The sequence below is a fragment of the Hibiscus syriacus genome, unplaced genomic scaffold, assembly GCF_006381635.1.
Source record: "Hibiscus syriacus cultivar Baekdansim isolate YM2019G1 unplaced genomic scaffold, ASM638163v2 tig00017808_pilon, whole genome shotgun sequence".
NCBI classification, from domain to species: Eukaryota; Viridiplantae; Streptophyta; class Magnoliopsida; order Malvales; family Malvaceae; genus Hibiscus; species Hibiscus syriacus.
The window spans coordinates 454,165-468,649 of record NW_024062417.1 but is presented as its reverse complement, the minus strand read 5'-3'; the positions used below and the strand labels follow the sequence as shown (position 1 = coordinate 468,649).

The window sequence follows — 14,485 nt, the reverse complement described above, 5'->3', positions numbered from 1 at the left end:
ATCCAATGAGTGAGTTGTGTTCCGAACAAATAGTCCATTGATCCTTAATTAAAACAATGCGTGCATTGTCTATGACTTGCCAATAGGTAATTGTGCATGAGTTTATGTGTTTGTTGTTGGACATATGATGATAAATGGCATGTGTATATTATGGATTTTGTGTGCATTTAGGATGCAATATGTGAGGATAAAAGCATAACGTGATGGTATGAATGTTGAGGTAAAAACAAGTGAGGAGTAATTACATATAGGGCTTTCCTTTAGCTTTGGAATATACATTGCTTAGAATGTTAGTTGTTCAATGGGCTTTTTAGCTCACACTAAATGTTTAACATTTTTTAGAGGGTTAGTAGCCGAGTTAGAGGCAAGGAGAAAGCATCTGGAGTGGTCAAGTAAGGCATTACGAAATAAAGTTTATGTGGTTTAAATCCATATAGTGACAATATGGGAATCATTTCGAAACTTAGACTATTATTGATATGTTGATTCATAATAAGTTTAGCATGAAGAATGGTCTATTGGTTTTGTGTTGGATTTTACTAATTGGTTTGATTTGTTGATTTGGAGTGTTAAACTAAAGTTATTGGGTGAATTGAACATCAAATTAGCCAAATGTTGATTTGTGCCCTAAATAAGTTATTGGTGTCTTTAGACAAGTAACATTAAGTGAACTAAATGTGTTAGACACATAGGGTGCATGAAATGACCCGAAATGCATAATTGAACTAGGTGACTTGTTTTAAAAGTGAACTTGTATGCAATATTTGACTTTTGATGCAAGGTTTTTTTATGATAAGGTGCCTTGTGTTACAAAGAATGTTACAAGGGTATTTTGACATGTATGATGTGGTATGATAATGTCAAAACATGTATCTAGTCCCTATGATCAATTAGGTGGAAGTTTGGTAACTCATTTATGAGTGTTCTTTAGAATTTTACACTTTTCCAAAAAAAAAGGATCGATCCCTTAGAGGAAAAGATCAATCCCTTGGCCAGAAGAATCGATCCCAAACTCAGTGTTTTAAAAAAGGACCAGTCCCACATGAAAATTATCGATCCCTTCGATGTGTGTTCGATGAGAAATGGTAAAATTACATTTATTAAAGGCCCTAAGTATCCCTAAGTCTTAGTTTGACCCCATGATGTTTACATAAGTTCAAAAGCGTTTAGAAATTTATTTGCTAATTAATGTAAAGATTTCATTAACTCCTCAATTTAAAGTCAAAGATGCTGATATCTTGGCAGCCTTTCGAGTATCTCCTCAACCTAGAGTTCTGCCTGAGGAAGTAGGGGTCGCGGTAGCTGCTGAATTTTCTACTGGTACATGGACAACTGTGTGTACCGATGGGCTTACCAGCCTTGATCGTTACAAAGGGAGATGCTACCATATTGATCCAATTCCTGGAGAAGTCGATCAATATATATGTTATGTCGCTTACCCCTTAGACCTTTTTGAAGAAGGTTTTGTTACTAACATGTTTACTTCCATTGTGGGTAATGTATTTGGGTTCAAAGCCCTGCACGCTCTACGTCTAGAGGATTTGCGAATCCTTATTGCTTAAATTAATACTTTCTAAGGCCTACCTCATGACATCCAGGTTGAAAGAAATAAATTGAACAAGTATTGTCACCCCTATTAGGATGTACCATTAAACCTAAATTGGGGTTATCTATTAAGAACTACGGTAGAGGAGTTTATGAATGTAGACGTGGCAGACTTGATTTTACCAAAGATAGTGAGAATGTGAATTCCCAACCATTTTATGCACTGGAGAGACCGTTTCTTATTTTGTCCTGAAGCAATTTATAAAGCACAGGCTAAAACAGGTGAAATCAAAGGGCATTACTTGAATGCTACTGCGGGTACATGTGAAGAAATGATAAAATGGCCATGTGTTCCAGAGACTTGGGAGTTCCTATCGTAATGTATGACTACTTAACAGGTGGGTTCACTGCAAATACTAGCTTGGCTCATTATTACCGAGATAACGGTATACTTCTTCACATCCACCGCGCAATGCACGCAGTTATTGATAGACAGAAGAATCATGGTACACACTTTCATGTACTAGCTAAAGCTTTACTTATGTCTGGTGGAGATCATATTCACGCTGGTACAATAGTAGGTAAACTTGAAGGAGAAAGGGAAATAAGTTTGGGCTTTGTTAATTTATTACGTTATGATTTTATTAAACAAGATTCAAGCTGTTGTATTTATTTCACTCATGATTGGGTTTCTCTACCAGGTGTTCTGCCCGTAGCTTCGGGGGGTATTCACATTTCGTATATGTCTGGTTTGGTGGAGATCTTTGGAGATGATTATGTAGTACAATTCGGTGGAGGAACTTTAGGACACCCTCGGGGAAATGCACCGAGTGTCATAGCAAATCGAGTAGCTTTAGAAGCATGTGTGCAATCTCGTAATGAGGGACGTGACCTTACAACCAAGGGTGCTAAAATTATCTGCGAGGCTAGCAAATGGAGTCCTGAACTAGCTACTGCTTGTGAAGTATGGAAGGAGATCACATTTGACTTCAAACCAGTGGATACTTTAGATAAAGAAGATAAAGAAAAATGATAAAAAGAAAAATTGACTTCAAAGCAATGGATACTTTGTAATCTAGTAATTATTGTCCGTTTGTTGAATTGCAATTAAACTCAGCCCAATCTTTTACTAAAAGGATTGAGCCGAACCTATTATCTTGTTTATATTTTTTATAGATATATTTTTATCTTGATATATCTTAAATACAAAAAAAAAAGACTAAACACAACACAATTTTTCTCCTAGGTCCATAATTAATCTTATGTATGTGTATGGATCCTTAGGATTGGTGTATTATTTTCTATCCTATATCCCATCGTTTCGATTCATGGATCGAGCCAAGTATCAAAACTTCTTCTACCCATCCTGTAAGTTGTCCTTTTGGTTCTGTGTTGGAATAGAAAATTATTCTATTGTATTAGTAGACGAGATTTTACGAAACATTGTATTGTATTAGTAGTAGATATTTCACGAAAAAGGGTCTTGATGGGAGAAAAATTTCTTTTTTCAAAATTTTCAGTGCGAATTTTACACAACATGGGGAAATCACTATTTCGAATTAAAAATTGATATTTCTAATTGAAAAGAAAATATAGCTCTATCATATATAATGAACTACTACTCCAGGTTCTCACAAAAGAGAATCATTTCCTTCAACATTCAATCATTGTTCGTTAATAACCCTAGTGATTGTATCTAGTATTCGTATTATGATAGGAAATAAAATATTCAGTTGATTTTTCATCGAATGACTACTCATCTATTGTACTTCATGTAAATAGAGGCAAGAAAGTTCTATGGAAAAAATCATGGTTCAATTTGATCATGTCTAAGGTGGGATTAGAATAGATATGTGGGCTAAGTAAATCAGTGGATAACCTTGGTCCTATTGAAAATACTAGTGTAAATAAAGACCCGACTAGAAATGATAAAGATAAAAAACATTCATGGTTGTAGTGACAACTCTAGTTATTACAGTAAGGTTAATCATTTAGTTGGCGTCAAAGAAATTCGAAATTTTATTTCTGATGACACCTTTTTAATTAAGGATAGTAATCAAGATAGTTATTCCATATATTTTGATAGTAAAAATAAAAAAATTGAGATGAACAATGATCATTCTTTTTTGGTCGAATGATACAAGTGATAGACCTAAAGAAATTAATTTGGAATTTGGAATTTGATGTTACTTTCGTTGTCACTCTTAAATATACTTAATTACATAATGAAGGTGTTATTGCATGACTATTATTTGTATGTGACTTTTGAAATATTTATAGTTTAGTCCCTATAATTATATGTTCAATTGAGTCCCTATTTGATATCTGATTAATCTGAAAAGTCGTATGTCACTAACAAAAGATTAATATTGAATATTGATAACCATAATTTGGGGTTTCACCTTATAATTTTCTGGTTATGGAAATGATTGATTTATCCTGATTAATTAGTTACGATTATCATGCATTTTTTTACAATGTTTTGAGACTTTAAATTATTTCTTAATATCCACTGACATGTAATGTATGATCTATGATTTATATTTTGAATGCTTCTGCATAGTGCGCATGATTTAGTGTTTTAATTATGTCAATATCAAAATATAATATAATCTTAGTTACCCGGGTATTTATTTGTGACCGGATATTGGGTGTTACATTTGGTGGTATTAGAGCGAGGTTATGAAAATTGATGATGATGTGTATATTTGTATGCCAATTAGGAAATGGGAACCACATTGCCACATTTGGTTTGAAAATTTTTCCAGGTATTGCCTTGATCACCAGTGCGCTTCTCACCTTGTTTGTTTAATTATATAGTGTTTAGCCTAGTTTACAATGGCATCGTGTCAGGCTATTTTGGGTGTTATCTAGAGTAAATGTCCTGCCACTGGAATAAATTCAATAGATATCGAGAATGGTGTCAATAGACCCCTACTTGTGACTCCACAACTGAACCTTCATGTTAATGTGTTGATTGAGGTGACTATCGATGCCATTATTTGAGTCATCCTTGAGGTTGAACCTACTTTTGTGACCGTGATAGCGGGTAGTGGTTTATTGTTAGAAAGTTAGAGGGCTCTAGGTGCCAACCAGTTCTGTACTGTTCGTCGAATCAAGCTAACAGTTGTAGATGACTGGTTTAAGAGTGTTGTGAGAATCTTGAATCATATGGGTTGTCTCGATGGAGAAAAGTTGGGTTGTGTTACATTTTTATTCTAAGGTAATGCATATCATTGGTGGAAGATGACGAATAGGAGAATCATTAATGATAGGTTGACTTGGTCATATTTTTAGAGGTGTTTAGCCTCAAGTTCTGGGTAAGCAATGTACCCATGCAAGGAAGAAGGAATTTCTTGATTTGGTTCAGGGACATATGTGAGTATATGAAAAGGGAGATTCGTGACTATCATGTTATTGGTTCTTTGGAGGTGTTTGATACTTTGGTGGATTAGGCTCGGGATGTTGAGAGTACCTTGGGTAGAGATCCAATTTTGGAGTGTTATGGGAAGAGACCAAGAGATGGTAGTTCTCAAAGTCTTTAGGTGAATAGAGGTAGAGGTTTTTATCATCAAGAGTCTCATTAGAGGTAGTCCGATAGGGTGACAGTTCCAGCGGGTGGTTGGCAGTAGTCTCCAATCCGTTTAACTTGTAAACAGGGGCACATGGGTAATTGTTGGCGTCTCACTAGATTTTGTTTTCGATGTGGATATTTGGGTCATTAGTTACAAGATTTTCAAAAAGAGTTGAGTTGTATAATGGTGCTCTTGCTCCTGCCAGAGGAGGTAGACGTGTTGGTGCTGGTGGTCTGATAGGTCAGGCTCGTGGTTGAGGCCATGCTCATTCTAATCCAGCTGAAACTAGTGGTCCTGCAGAGTGTATATGATTCGTGAGCCTAAAAATCATGTTCTGAAAGATGTGATCACATGTACTTTATGTTAGAATCTTTTTTGATTTTACGCATTCTTGTATCCATAATCATTTGGCGAGTCAGTTGAGTGTTCTTGTTAGTGTTAAGGACTTGGGTTTTGTAGTGACCAGGGTGTTAGGAGATAGTACACTTGTGGATTGAGTGTACCAGAGGTGTTATTTGGTTATTCAAGGTGAGGTGTTTCTATCGGATTTGAGGGATGCACTATTTAACGGGTTCGATGTTATTTTGGACACAGATTGACTACGTGAGCATCGTGTTCACTTAGATTTTGAGTTGTCGCATGCGATCTTGAAGACGTTGGATGGAATTGAGCTCGTGGTTATAGGTGAAAGGCCAAAGTTTCTTTCTAATTTGGTGTTGGTGTTAGATTCAAGTAATATATTTGACAATGGTTGTGAGGCGTTCTTAGCCTATGTTCTTAATTTGGGTGGCAGAGAGTTGAGTGTGCATCATATTCAGACGGTTGAGGATTTTCCTTATGTTTTCCCTGAAGAGCTTCCAGGTTTCCCACCAGATCGTGAGATAGAGTTTCATGTTGATACTTATACTAATTTAATTCTCGTGTCTATTTCTCCCTATCGTATGACACCTAAGGAGTTGAAAGAGTTGTAGGCACAATTGTAAGAGTTATTGGATCGAGGTTTTATTCATCTAACAATTTCTCCATGGGTTGCTCCATTTTTGTTTGTTCAGAAGAAGGATGATACGATGCACATGTGTATTGATTATCGTCAGTTGAACAAGTTGTCGATTAATAATCAATACCCTTTATAAAGGATCGCTGACTTGTTTAACCAGTTTTACGGTGCTAAGGTGTTTTCTAAGATTGTTTTGCATTCAGTGTATTATTAGTTTGAAGTTTAGTAAGTCGAATATGACGAAGATAACTTTCTGGATGCGTTATGGTCAGTATGAGTTCTTAGTGATGTCGTCTGGGTGAAATCACCATCCTTTCCATTGATTAAGAAACAAATAAATTCAGAAAATTATCTGACATCTAAAAAAAGGTGAAATTACACATTAGTTCAACTATTTATTAATAATAAATAAAAATGATGTATGTTATGATGAAATATAAAACAAAATAAAAAGGTTCAAAACTTAAATGCCATTTATATTTACAATTTTTATACATAAATTTAACATATAATTGGTTATAACCTGACTATCTAAGTTCTACAGTGGAGTCACCAAGTTTTCATAATGGTCCTTAAGCTTTTTAGGGCTAGGCATGGATCGATATAACTTAATTTTGAAATATCAAGTGCCTTATCTAGGAAGGAAGCACACAACCTGCAACAAGTGAATGGCTTCAAAGAGAAAGGCATGGCAGGTGGATGTCATGGTAAGAAAGGTGACTAGAATTTTAAGTAAGAAAAGAAATATATTGACCAAATACAAGGCTGTTTTGGATTATATATGGGTGTGTGTAGGCTTATGAATGAATGGGATGTTTAGGTGGTGAGTGGATGATGGTATCTTAAACAAAACTCAAGGAAAAACATATGATAAAAAGCACAAACCTGAACTTTATATTGTTTTTTAAGGGGTGGTAACAAGGAATCTGACTCACTATCTATATAGAGTTAGGAACCACAACTGTCAAGATGAAATGAATGAGATTAACGCCACAAGTATTACTATTGATAAGTCGACAAAGTTAAAAAAGGACTAATAAGAGGGAAAAATCTCACAAGTATATTTGATTGATCAAAGGATGATGTTTACAATGCCAAATGAATTGGCTATTTATAGGAAATGAAAAGGTAGGGTCAAATGGAAAGATAATGTTTCATCCAACCCTTTTTCTCCTTTAATAAATACATAAATTTTCAATTACAAAAAAGATGAACAATGGTAATAGTTCAACTAGAATGAAAGGTCATGTGATTTAGCCAAATAATCCTTGCAATGCTTTATTTTAGTGTCTAGATGCAGTGACACAACCATTGGTCAAATGGTTAGATCCCTCACTTGAACATGATGCTTAAAGGCATCACATGGTAAGCACTTAGTGTTTCCTTGCATATGATCTCTCCCTTGATGTCACATGCCTTCCACACCTAAGGTGTGGATGATATGTTCGGCCATAAGCATGCTTGGAACATGGTAGATGTTAGGTGACTTCTTAGGTAGCTAGCTAGGTGATTAGTAGCTAGGTAGACTCAAGCTAGCTTGCTAGTGACCCTTCAGGTACTTAACAACCATCTTAGCTACCTTTCAGTTGCCTCTAGTCCTTAGCTTAGCTACTAAGTATTCAGCTCATTCCCACCTATATTCAGCTTTCATCCAGCTCCTTTAGCTAGCTTTGAGCTAGTGTCCTTGTGCTTTGAGCTTCTTTTAGCTAAGGTGACCTTTTTTTCCTTTCTTTTGAGCTAGTGTGATCTTCCATGCTTTAAGTTCCTAATCACCAAGCTTTCATGTGAATCCTTTCCATTGATTTCAAATATGCAAATCATGAATACAAGTAAATTAAACTTTTTGAAAACTACTTTTTCGGTCCATAAACTTTTCCAATATTTGTATTTTAGCTACCAAACTTTCAAATTTTACATTTTGGTCACTAACGAAAGTTTTGGATATTACAATCATCCTTTTCTTATTGAGTGTAAATGAGAGTTCATCTATTTTCCTTAGTCCTTTGTGTGTTTATCGACTTATCAAGTATTTCATACTTGTTGCATGAACCCCTTTCTTTCCATTGATACTTTAGGTTCCTATCTTTTTCATAGATAGTGGGTCAAAGTGCTTTTCTACCATCCCTTTTGAAAGCATATAAATATTAGGTATATACTACTTAGTATAAGTTTTTCTTTAGTTTTTCTAAAGATACTATCAACACCATTTCCATTCATTTCTATAATCAGCCTTACCCTACGGCCAAAACACTAAACCAACATCATTTTCATCATTCTAAGACCCCACCTTCAGTACCTTACATCAACCCACCAAACCATTCTCTTTGTAACCATTCACTTACATTGCAAGATGTTTGTTTCCATCATAGATTGACAATCAAATGGAGGTTGGCCTACATTAAGCAATATTCAAAGCCCTGGTAGAAGAAACAAAGTGCAACAAGAACATCAAAGTGAAAACTTAACAAAAAATAAATAAGTTCAAAAGGAAGTGCAAAAAATTGAAGTTTAAAGTGCCAAAGAAAATAAAGAAAAAAATGAAAATTCAAAAAAGAAAGCACAACAAGAAGGTTCTAAAGCTACAACAACATCATTTTGAACCATAAAGACAAGTAATCAGCATTTGATGGTTTGAGTGTGGCGATAGTAAGGTTGTATGTGAATTGTGTTATAAGTAACCCCTCTTTTCTTTTATTCCTAATTTCTAAGCCATCACATGCATTCTATTTATTTTTCCCTCCCTATTAACTGTTTGTAGTCGAAGCATCATAAGAAAATATTACATGAAAGGTTTTAAGTAAGTATACAAAGAACTTTGGACAAGAGATCGAGTGCAAAAAGGCTTAAGAGTATGAGATTATAAGAGGACGTGTAAAAGCCATTGAGTCAAAGAGTGCAAATACGAGTGGATTGAGTAATCTTTCATTTTCTTTGGAGTGATATCATGAGGCTTTGAGAGTAATTTGGTAAGGTCCTTATATATAACTTTTTCTTATTTTCCATTACCCGTGTCTCGAGAATCAGGTCAGTCAGCTCGTGGATATGTACCATACTTGGAAACACAAGCACTTATGTAAGAGATGGAAAGATTGATTAGATTGGATATTAAGCCACTTCATGATCAAATTGATTAAATGAAGGCATCCATTGGTGTTCCTATTAGAGTATGCCCAGAGACCAATCATATGGTGATTGTAATAATATATTTATTTACCGATTTTATTTAATAAAGGCATTGCCACTATTATTTTCAGTTATGTGTATGTGTTTAACATAAACTCAAATATAATAAAGTCCATATAATAACATTATTAAAAGACCCATAGTCAATATTATTAAGGGCATGGACAATAAAAATATGCTTAAGACTAACAAGGTATTAATTGATGACAAGGAGTTGTCATTGACATAGAGATGTCAAAATTGATACATGATTATATTGTTACAGAACAATGTATTGGATTGACCCATCATGAGCATATGTCTTGGATTATTATGTAATGGTCATAACATTGCTCACGGTGATGACTATATGTATGATCCTTAGACTTGAGATCAATGTCATCCCAACATATATTGTTGTATGTTTTGATATAGTTAAACATGCTCCGTAACTGGTTTCACTATAAAGACTGTTATTGAATATATTTCGATATCTATAGTGGGTGTATATGGTTAAGATAGGATGTGTCCTTCCTACATAATAGGAAATATATCACAGGCCACTTGATTGAGTGAGACTAGAAATGCATGCCCATGCTCGAATAAGTTGATATATGATATCATATTTGTTAATTATAGTCTACTCTAGATATCAAGAAACAATATATAGGTTATACAAATGTGACTATTCTAAGACTTGTGCCTATTCTAGATATAAAGTACAAAAAGGATGTAATACATAAAAGAGTTAATCACGAAGATGATATGTCGAATCATAATTTCTTGTAACTTAGGTGACAATGATATATCTATAGATGTCACTCATTATATGTATTATTAGAATTGTTATAATAATTACTACTAACGTTACAAGAACCTACAGGATCACACCCTAGGATTAAAATGAGCAAAAATGTACAATTTGTTGTATGTTACTAAAATATATCTAGAGTTATGATATGTATATTTGATATACATATGATTTTAATTATCCCGAATATAGTAAGTAAGCATTAAAAGAATGTAATTTAGATTACAACTCTTTTAATTGGTATATATATTTCGGAATAATTAAAAAGGTTTTTTAAATAAAAATTAAAGATTATAATTAAGATTATAAGTCTTTAATGTATATTTAATTGAATTAATTAAATAACATTTTATTGTTAATTCGAAATAACTTTGAAAACCCTAAGATGTTAGGGTACTGGATATAATAGGGTGTGTTAGGTCTAGTAGTCGTTTTTAACATACACACATAAACCTTTAGCTATTTTTCTCTCAAAACAATTTTGGGGAAAATAAATATTTCTCTTAATCGGGTGAACTGAGTAGAGGCCAAGAAGAGATTTCGTGAAGGTTTACGATTCGAACCGATCTACACCACCAGTATTCACTGTTGTTCTTGTTGTTTTTCAAGGAACCCACTGTAAGTATTCACATCCCTTCATCCCGATTTCGGTTTTAAGTACTTGGATCGCTAGTGAGACCGTTGAGTTTTATTTCCACTGCGCCGTAAGGTGCCCTGACGGTCCCAACAGTGGTATCAGAGCCACTTTTACAATCCGAATTCGGGTTAAATTCTTGGATGATGCGATATATATGAGATGCATGTTCTAGTTTTATCGATTTTGGTAAATATACTGATATCATTGTTCGAATCGACAACCACAACGATTAATATGTTAATTTGTTAATATGTTTTTCAATCGATTTGTTGCTGCAAGGATTTGACGAAATCCATATGTCAATCGTTGACATGATGATCAGTGGGAGTGCGATAGAAGATCGCGTTTGGTAGTAGAATAAAAGTTGTTCCGATGCAGAAAACCTTCGGGATTAAAAATCCCAAAAGCATGATTCTGTTGATAAATGTTATGAAATCATGAGGTTTTTCTATAGAATCGTAAGTACTATTTTTCAAAAAATCCCACAGGCCGATACATACTAGGGGCTCCGCCCCTTGACCCCACATCAACAGTAAAAATTGAAAGCCCATATTAATTTTTTTTAACAAAGGCATAAGAACGTGTATATATATGATATGCTTGTTTTGCACGGTGTTTGACATGCATGGTTATAGCCCTTGTTCACTTTATAATGGTTTAATTTGAAATACGGTCTACGAGCCGTGCCTTTCTATATCTCTGCTGTATTTTTCTTCTCATCTTACTCCCTCGTATGTAAAACGAGTTTCTTTTAAAATTGTAAACCTATGAAGATTCACAAGGAGCAGAAGAATGGCGAGAAGATACCTAGATAGCATTCTTAGGCTTTAGGGTTTTTGGTTCTTCCATTAGCTTGGGATGGGCCACCTTAGTATTTATTTTGGGCTATAACCATTGCATCTTATTTATTGCTATATTTTTTATGTATGCAATGCATCAAATGATAAAATAAGACTGAATATATCAATATAGGCCTAATCTTAAAACAAACAATGATGAGATAATTACGCAAATCCCTCTTTATAATCTAAGTTAACTTAACCGTCCAATATTTACCCTCGTTAAGGCTTCGATTGATATTGTGTGGGCTTTGTCAAAGCATTGGAACATAAATCTATCTTGGTTAAACGTGAAGAATAAGCAAGTGATATTCACCGATTGAAATATTGGTAATAACTTAGCTAGGTTATTCTAATTGGATTAGAAACCTAGAGGTTAAATATTTGGATAACTCATGAGATGACTTGAACAAAAGTTGTTCACCAAAATGAGGAGTTACATGAGATGTAACTAGTAAAGTGTTACTTACCTAAATAATCACTATCCTAAAAGAAAAGCCAAAGCTGATTTAGGAAATTGATGTATTATGGATCCTCACCCACTAAAAAAATTAGTTGAATTTTTCTAAAATTAAAACAGAGAGGGTTTTTAATTTTGAATAAAATAGTGGGAGTAATTTGTAAATAAAGTCCTATTTATAAACTTTAATTCGGTAAATTTACTTACTTTAATATTTCCATTGTTGTATATTTAATGGAAAATAACACTTTATCACTGTGATCACTCCTTGAGAAGGATAAACTTAATGGCATAAACTTCCTTGTCTGCATTCGTAATTTGAGAATTGTTCTCAAGCAGGAAAGGAAGGAATATGTCATTGAGGAACCTATTCCTAATGAACGACATCTAATGATTCAAGACCTGACAAAGACAAATTCAAGAAACATATGGATGATATGTTAGATGTTGTATGTCTAATGCTTCCCACCATTACTACTGAGCTTCAGAAGCAACATGAGGACATGGTTGCATATGAGATTATTCAAAATCTCAAAGAAATATATAAAGAGGAAGCACGACAAGAGAGATATGATACCTCTAAAGCTCTATTTCAATGCAAAATGGAAGAGGGAACTCCTGTAGGAGCTCATGTCATCAAGATGATGGGCTACATCCAAACGTTGGAAAAGCTGGGATTTTCTCTCAAAGATGAATTGGCTACCGATGTTATCCTGCAATCGTTGCCAGATAGATTTAACCAATTTGTCCTTAATTTCAAAATGAATGAAATTAACAAGATTTTGCCACAGTTACTTGGCATGTTACGAATTGATGAAAGTAACATGAAAAGGTTGGACCTAAGCCCATTCTGATGGTCCACAAGGACAAAGGAAAGGGAAAGAAAAAGGTAGTGTTAAAGTCTAAGGGCAATGGTAAGACCAAACCAAAGGGGAAAAATGCATTGAAATCCAAAGGGGGAGTTAGCAAGGAAGGAAAATGTTTCCATTGCGATAAGACCGAACACTAGAAGAGAAACTGTCATGTTTACCTTGAAGAGGTCAAGAAGGTAAAAGCAAACAAAACATTTCTTTCAAGTATTTCTGTTATTGATGTTAATTTGTCAACATCTACTACTTTGGTATTATATATCGGTTGTGGTTCTCATATTTGTACTTTTGTACAGGGACTGCAAAAGAGAAGGAATATGGCTAAAGGAGACGTGGACCTACGAGTAGGAAATGGAGCAAGAGTTGTTGCATTAGCTATATGTACATATGTTTTATCTTTGCCTAGTGGACTTGATTTAAATTTAGAGGATTGTTATTATGTGCCTAGTTTGACTAAGAACATTATTTATATTTCTTGTTTGGACAAGATTGGTTTAGAGATTATTATTAAGAATAATTGTTGTTCTTTTTATCTCGATAGTGTTTTTTATGGTTCGCCATAATTGATTAATGGTCTCTGTATTTTGGATCAAGAAAACACCATTTACAACATAATTACTAAGATATCAAAAACAAATGGCTCGAACCAAATTTATCTTTGGCATTGTCATTTAGGCCATATAAGTGAGAAACGCATATCAAAATTCCATACAGATGGATTATTAGATTCATTTATTTTCAAACAGTATGATGTATGCGAATCTTGCTTGTTGGGAAAAATTACTAAAGCTCCTTTTAATAGTAAAGGTGAGCGAGCAAGTGATTTATAGGGGTTAATACATAGTGATGTATGTGGACCAATGAATACATAAGCCATAGGTGGATTCCATTACTTCATTACTTTCACCGATGACATCAGTCGGTATGGGTATATTTATCTTATGCGCCATAAATCTGAAGCCCTTGAAAAGTTTAAGGAATTTAAAAATGAAGTACAAAATCAACTAGGCAAGAGTATTATGGCAGTTCGATCAGACCGAGGTGGAGAATACTTAAGCAAAGAGTTTGATGAACTCCTAAAAGAATGTGGGATTGTCTCATAGCTTACACCACCTGGTACACGACAGTGGAATGGAGTTTCTGAAAGAATGAATTGAACACTGTTAGACATGGTTCGATCGATGATGAGTCATAGTGATCTTCAGATTTCTTTTTGGGGACATGCGCTTAAAACAACCACTTTCACACTAAATCATGTTCCATCTAAATCGGTTTGAAAGATACCATATAAGATATGGACTGGGAAATGACCTAGTATGTCTTTTATGAAGATTTGGGGTTGTAAAGCTGATGTAAATCATCAGATGTCTACAAAGCTCGAACTTAAATCTCATAAGTATATATTTGTTGGATATCTTAAAGAAACTAAGGGATACTATTTCTTCAACCCAAACGAGAACAAAGTGTTTGTTGCTCAAACAAGAGATTTTCTCGAAAGAGAATTTCTCTCAATGAAAGGGAAGGGTAGAAATATTGAACTTGGAGAAGTTCAAGAACAACAAATAAATGAACCTGAAGTTGAGCATGTTT

The 14,485-nt window shown here is 34.3% G+C and overlaps 1 protein-coding gene across 1 annotated transcript; it reads left to right on the top strand.

Annotated features, from left to right (window-relative positions):
* The first annotated feature begins 1,775 nt into the window (after window positions 1-1,775).
* On the top strand, window positions 1,776-2,591 carry LOC120208925 (ribulose bisphosphate carboxylase large chain-like). The gene has a single exon (XM_039208041.1). It carries the CDS (start codon window positions 1,886-1,888, stop codon window positions 2,576-2,578), a length of 693 nt encoding a protein of 230 aa, XP_039063972.1. The 5' UTR covers window positions 1,776-1,885; the 3' UTR covers window positions 2,579-2,591.
* The last annotated feature ends 11,894 nt before the right edge of the window (window positions 2,592-14,485 follow it).

Excerpts from the sequence above, each read along its gene's own strand:
- LOC120208925 (XM_039208041.1), top strand. The coding sequence starts at position 1,886 with ATGGCCATGTGTTCCAGAGACTTGGGAGTTCCTATCGTAATGTATGAC.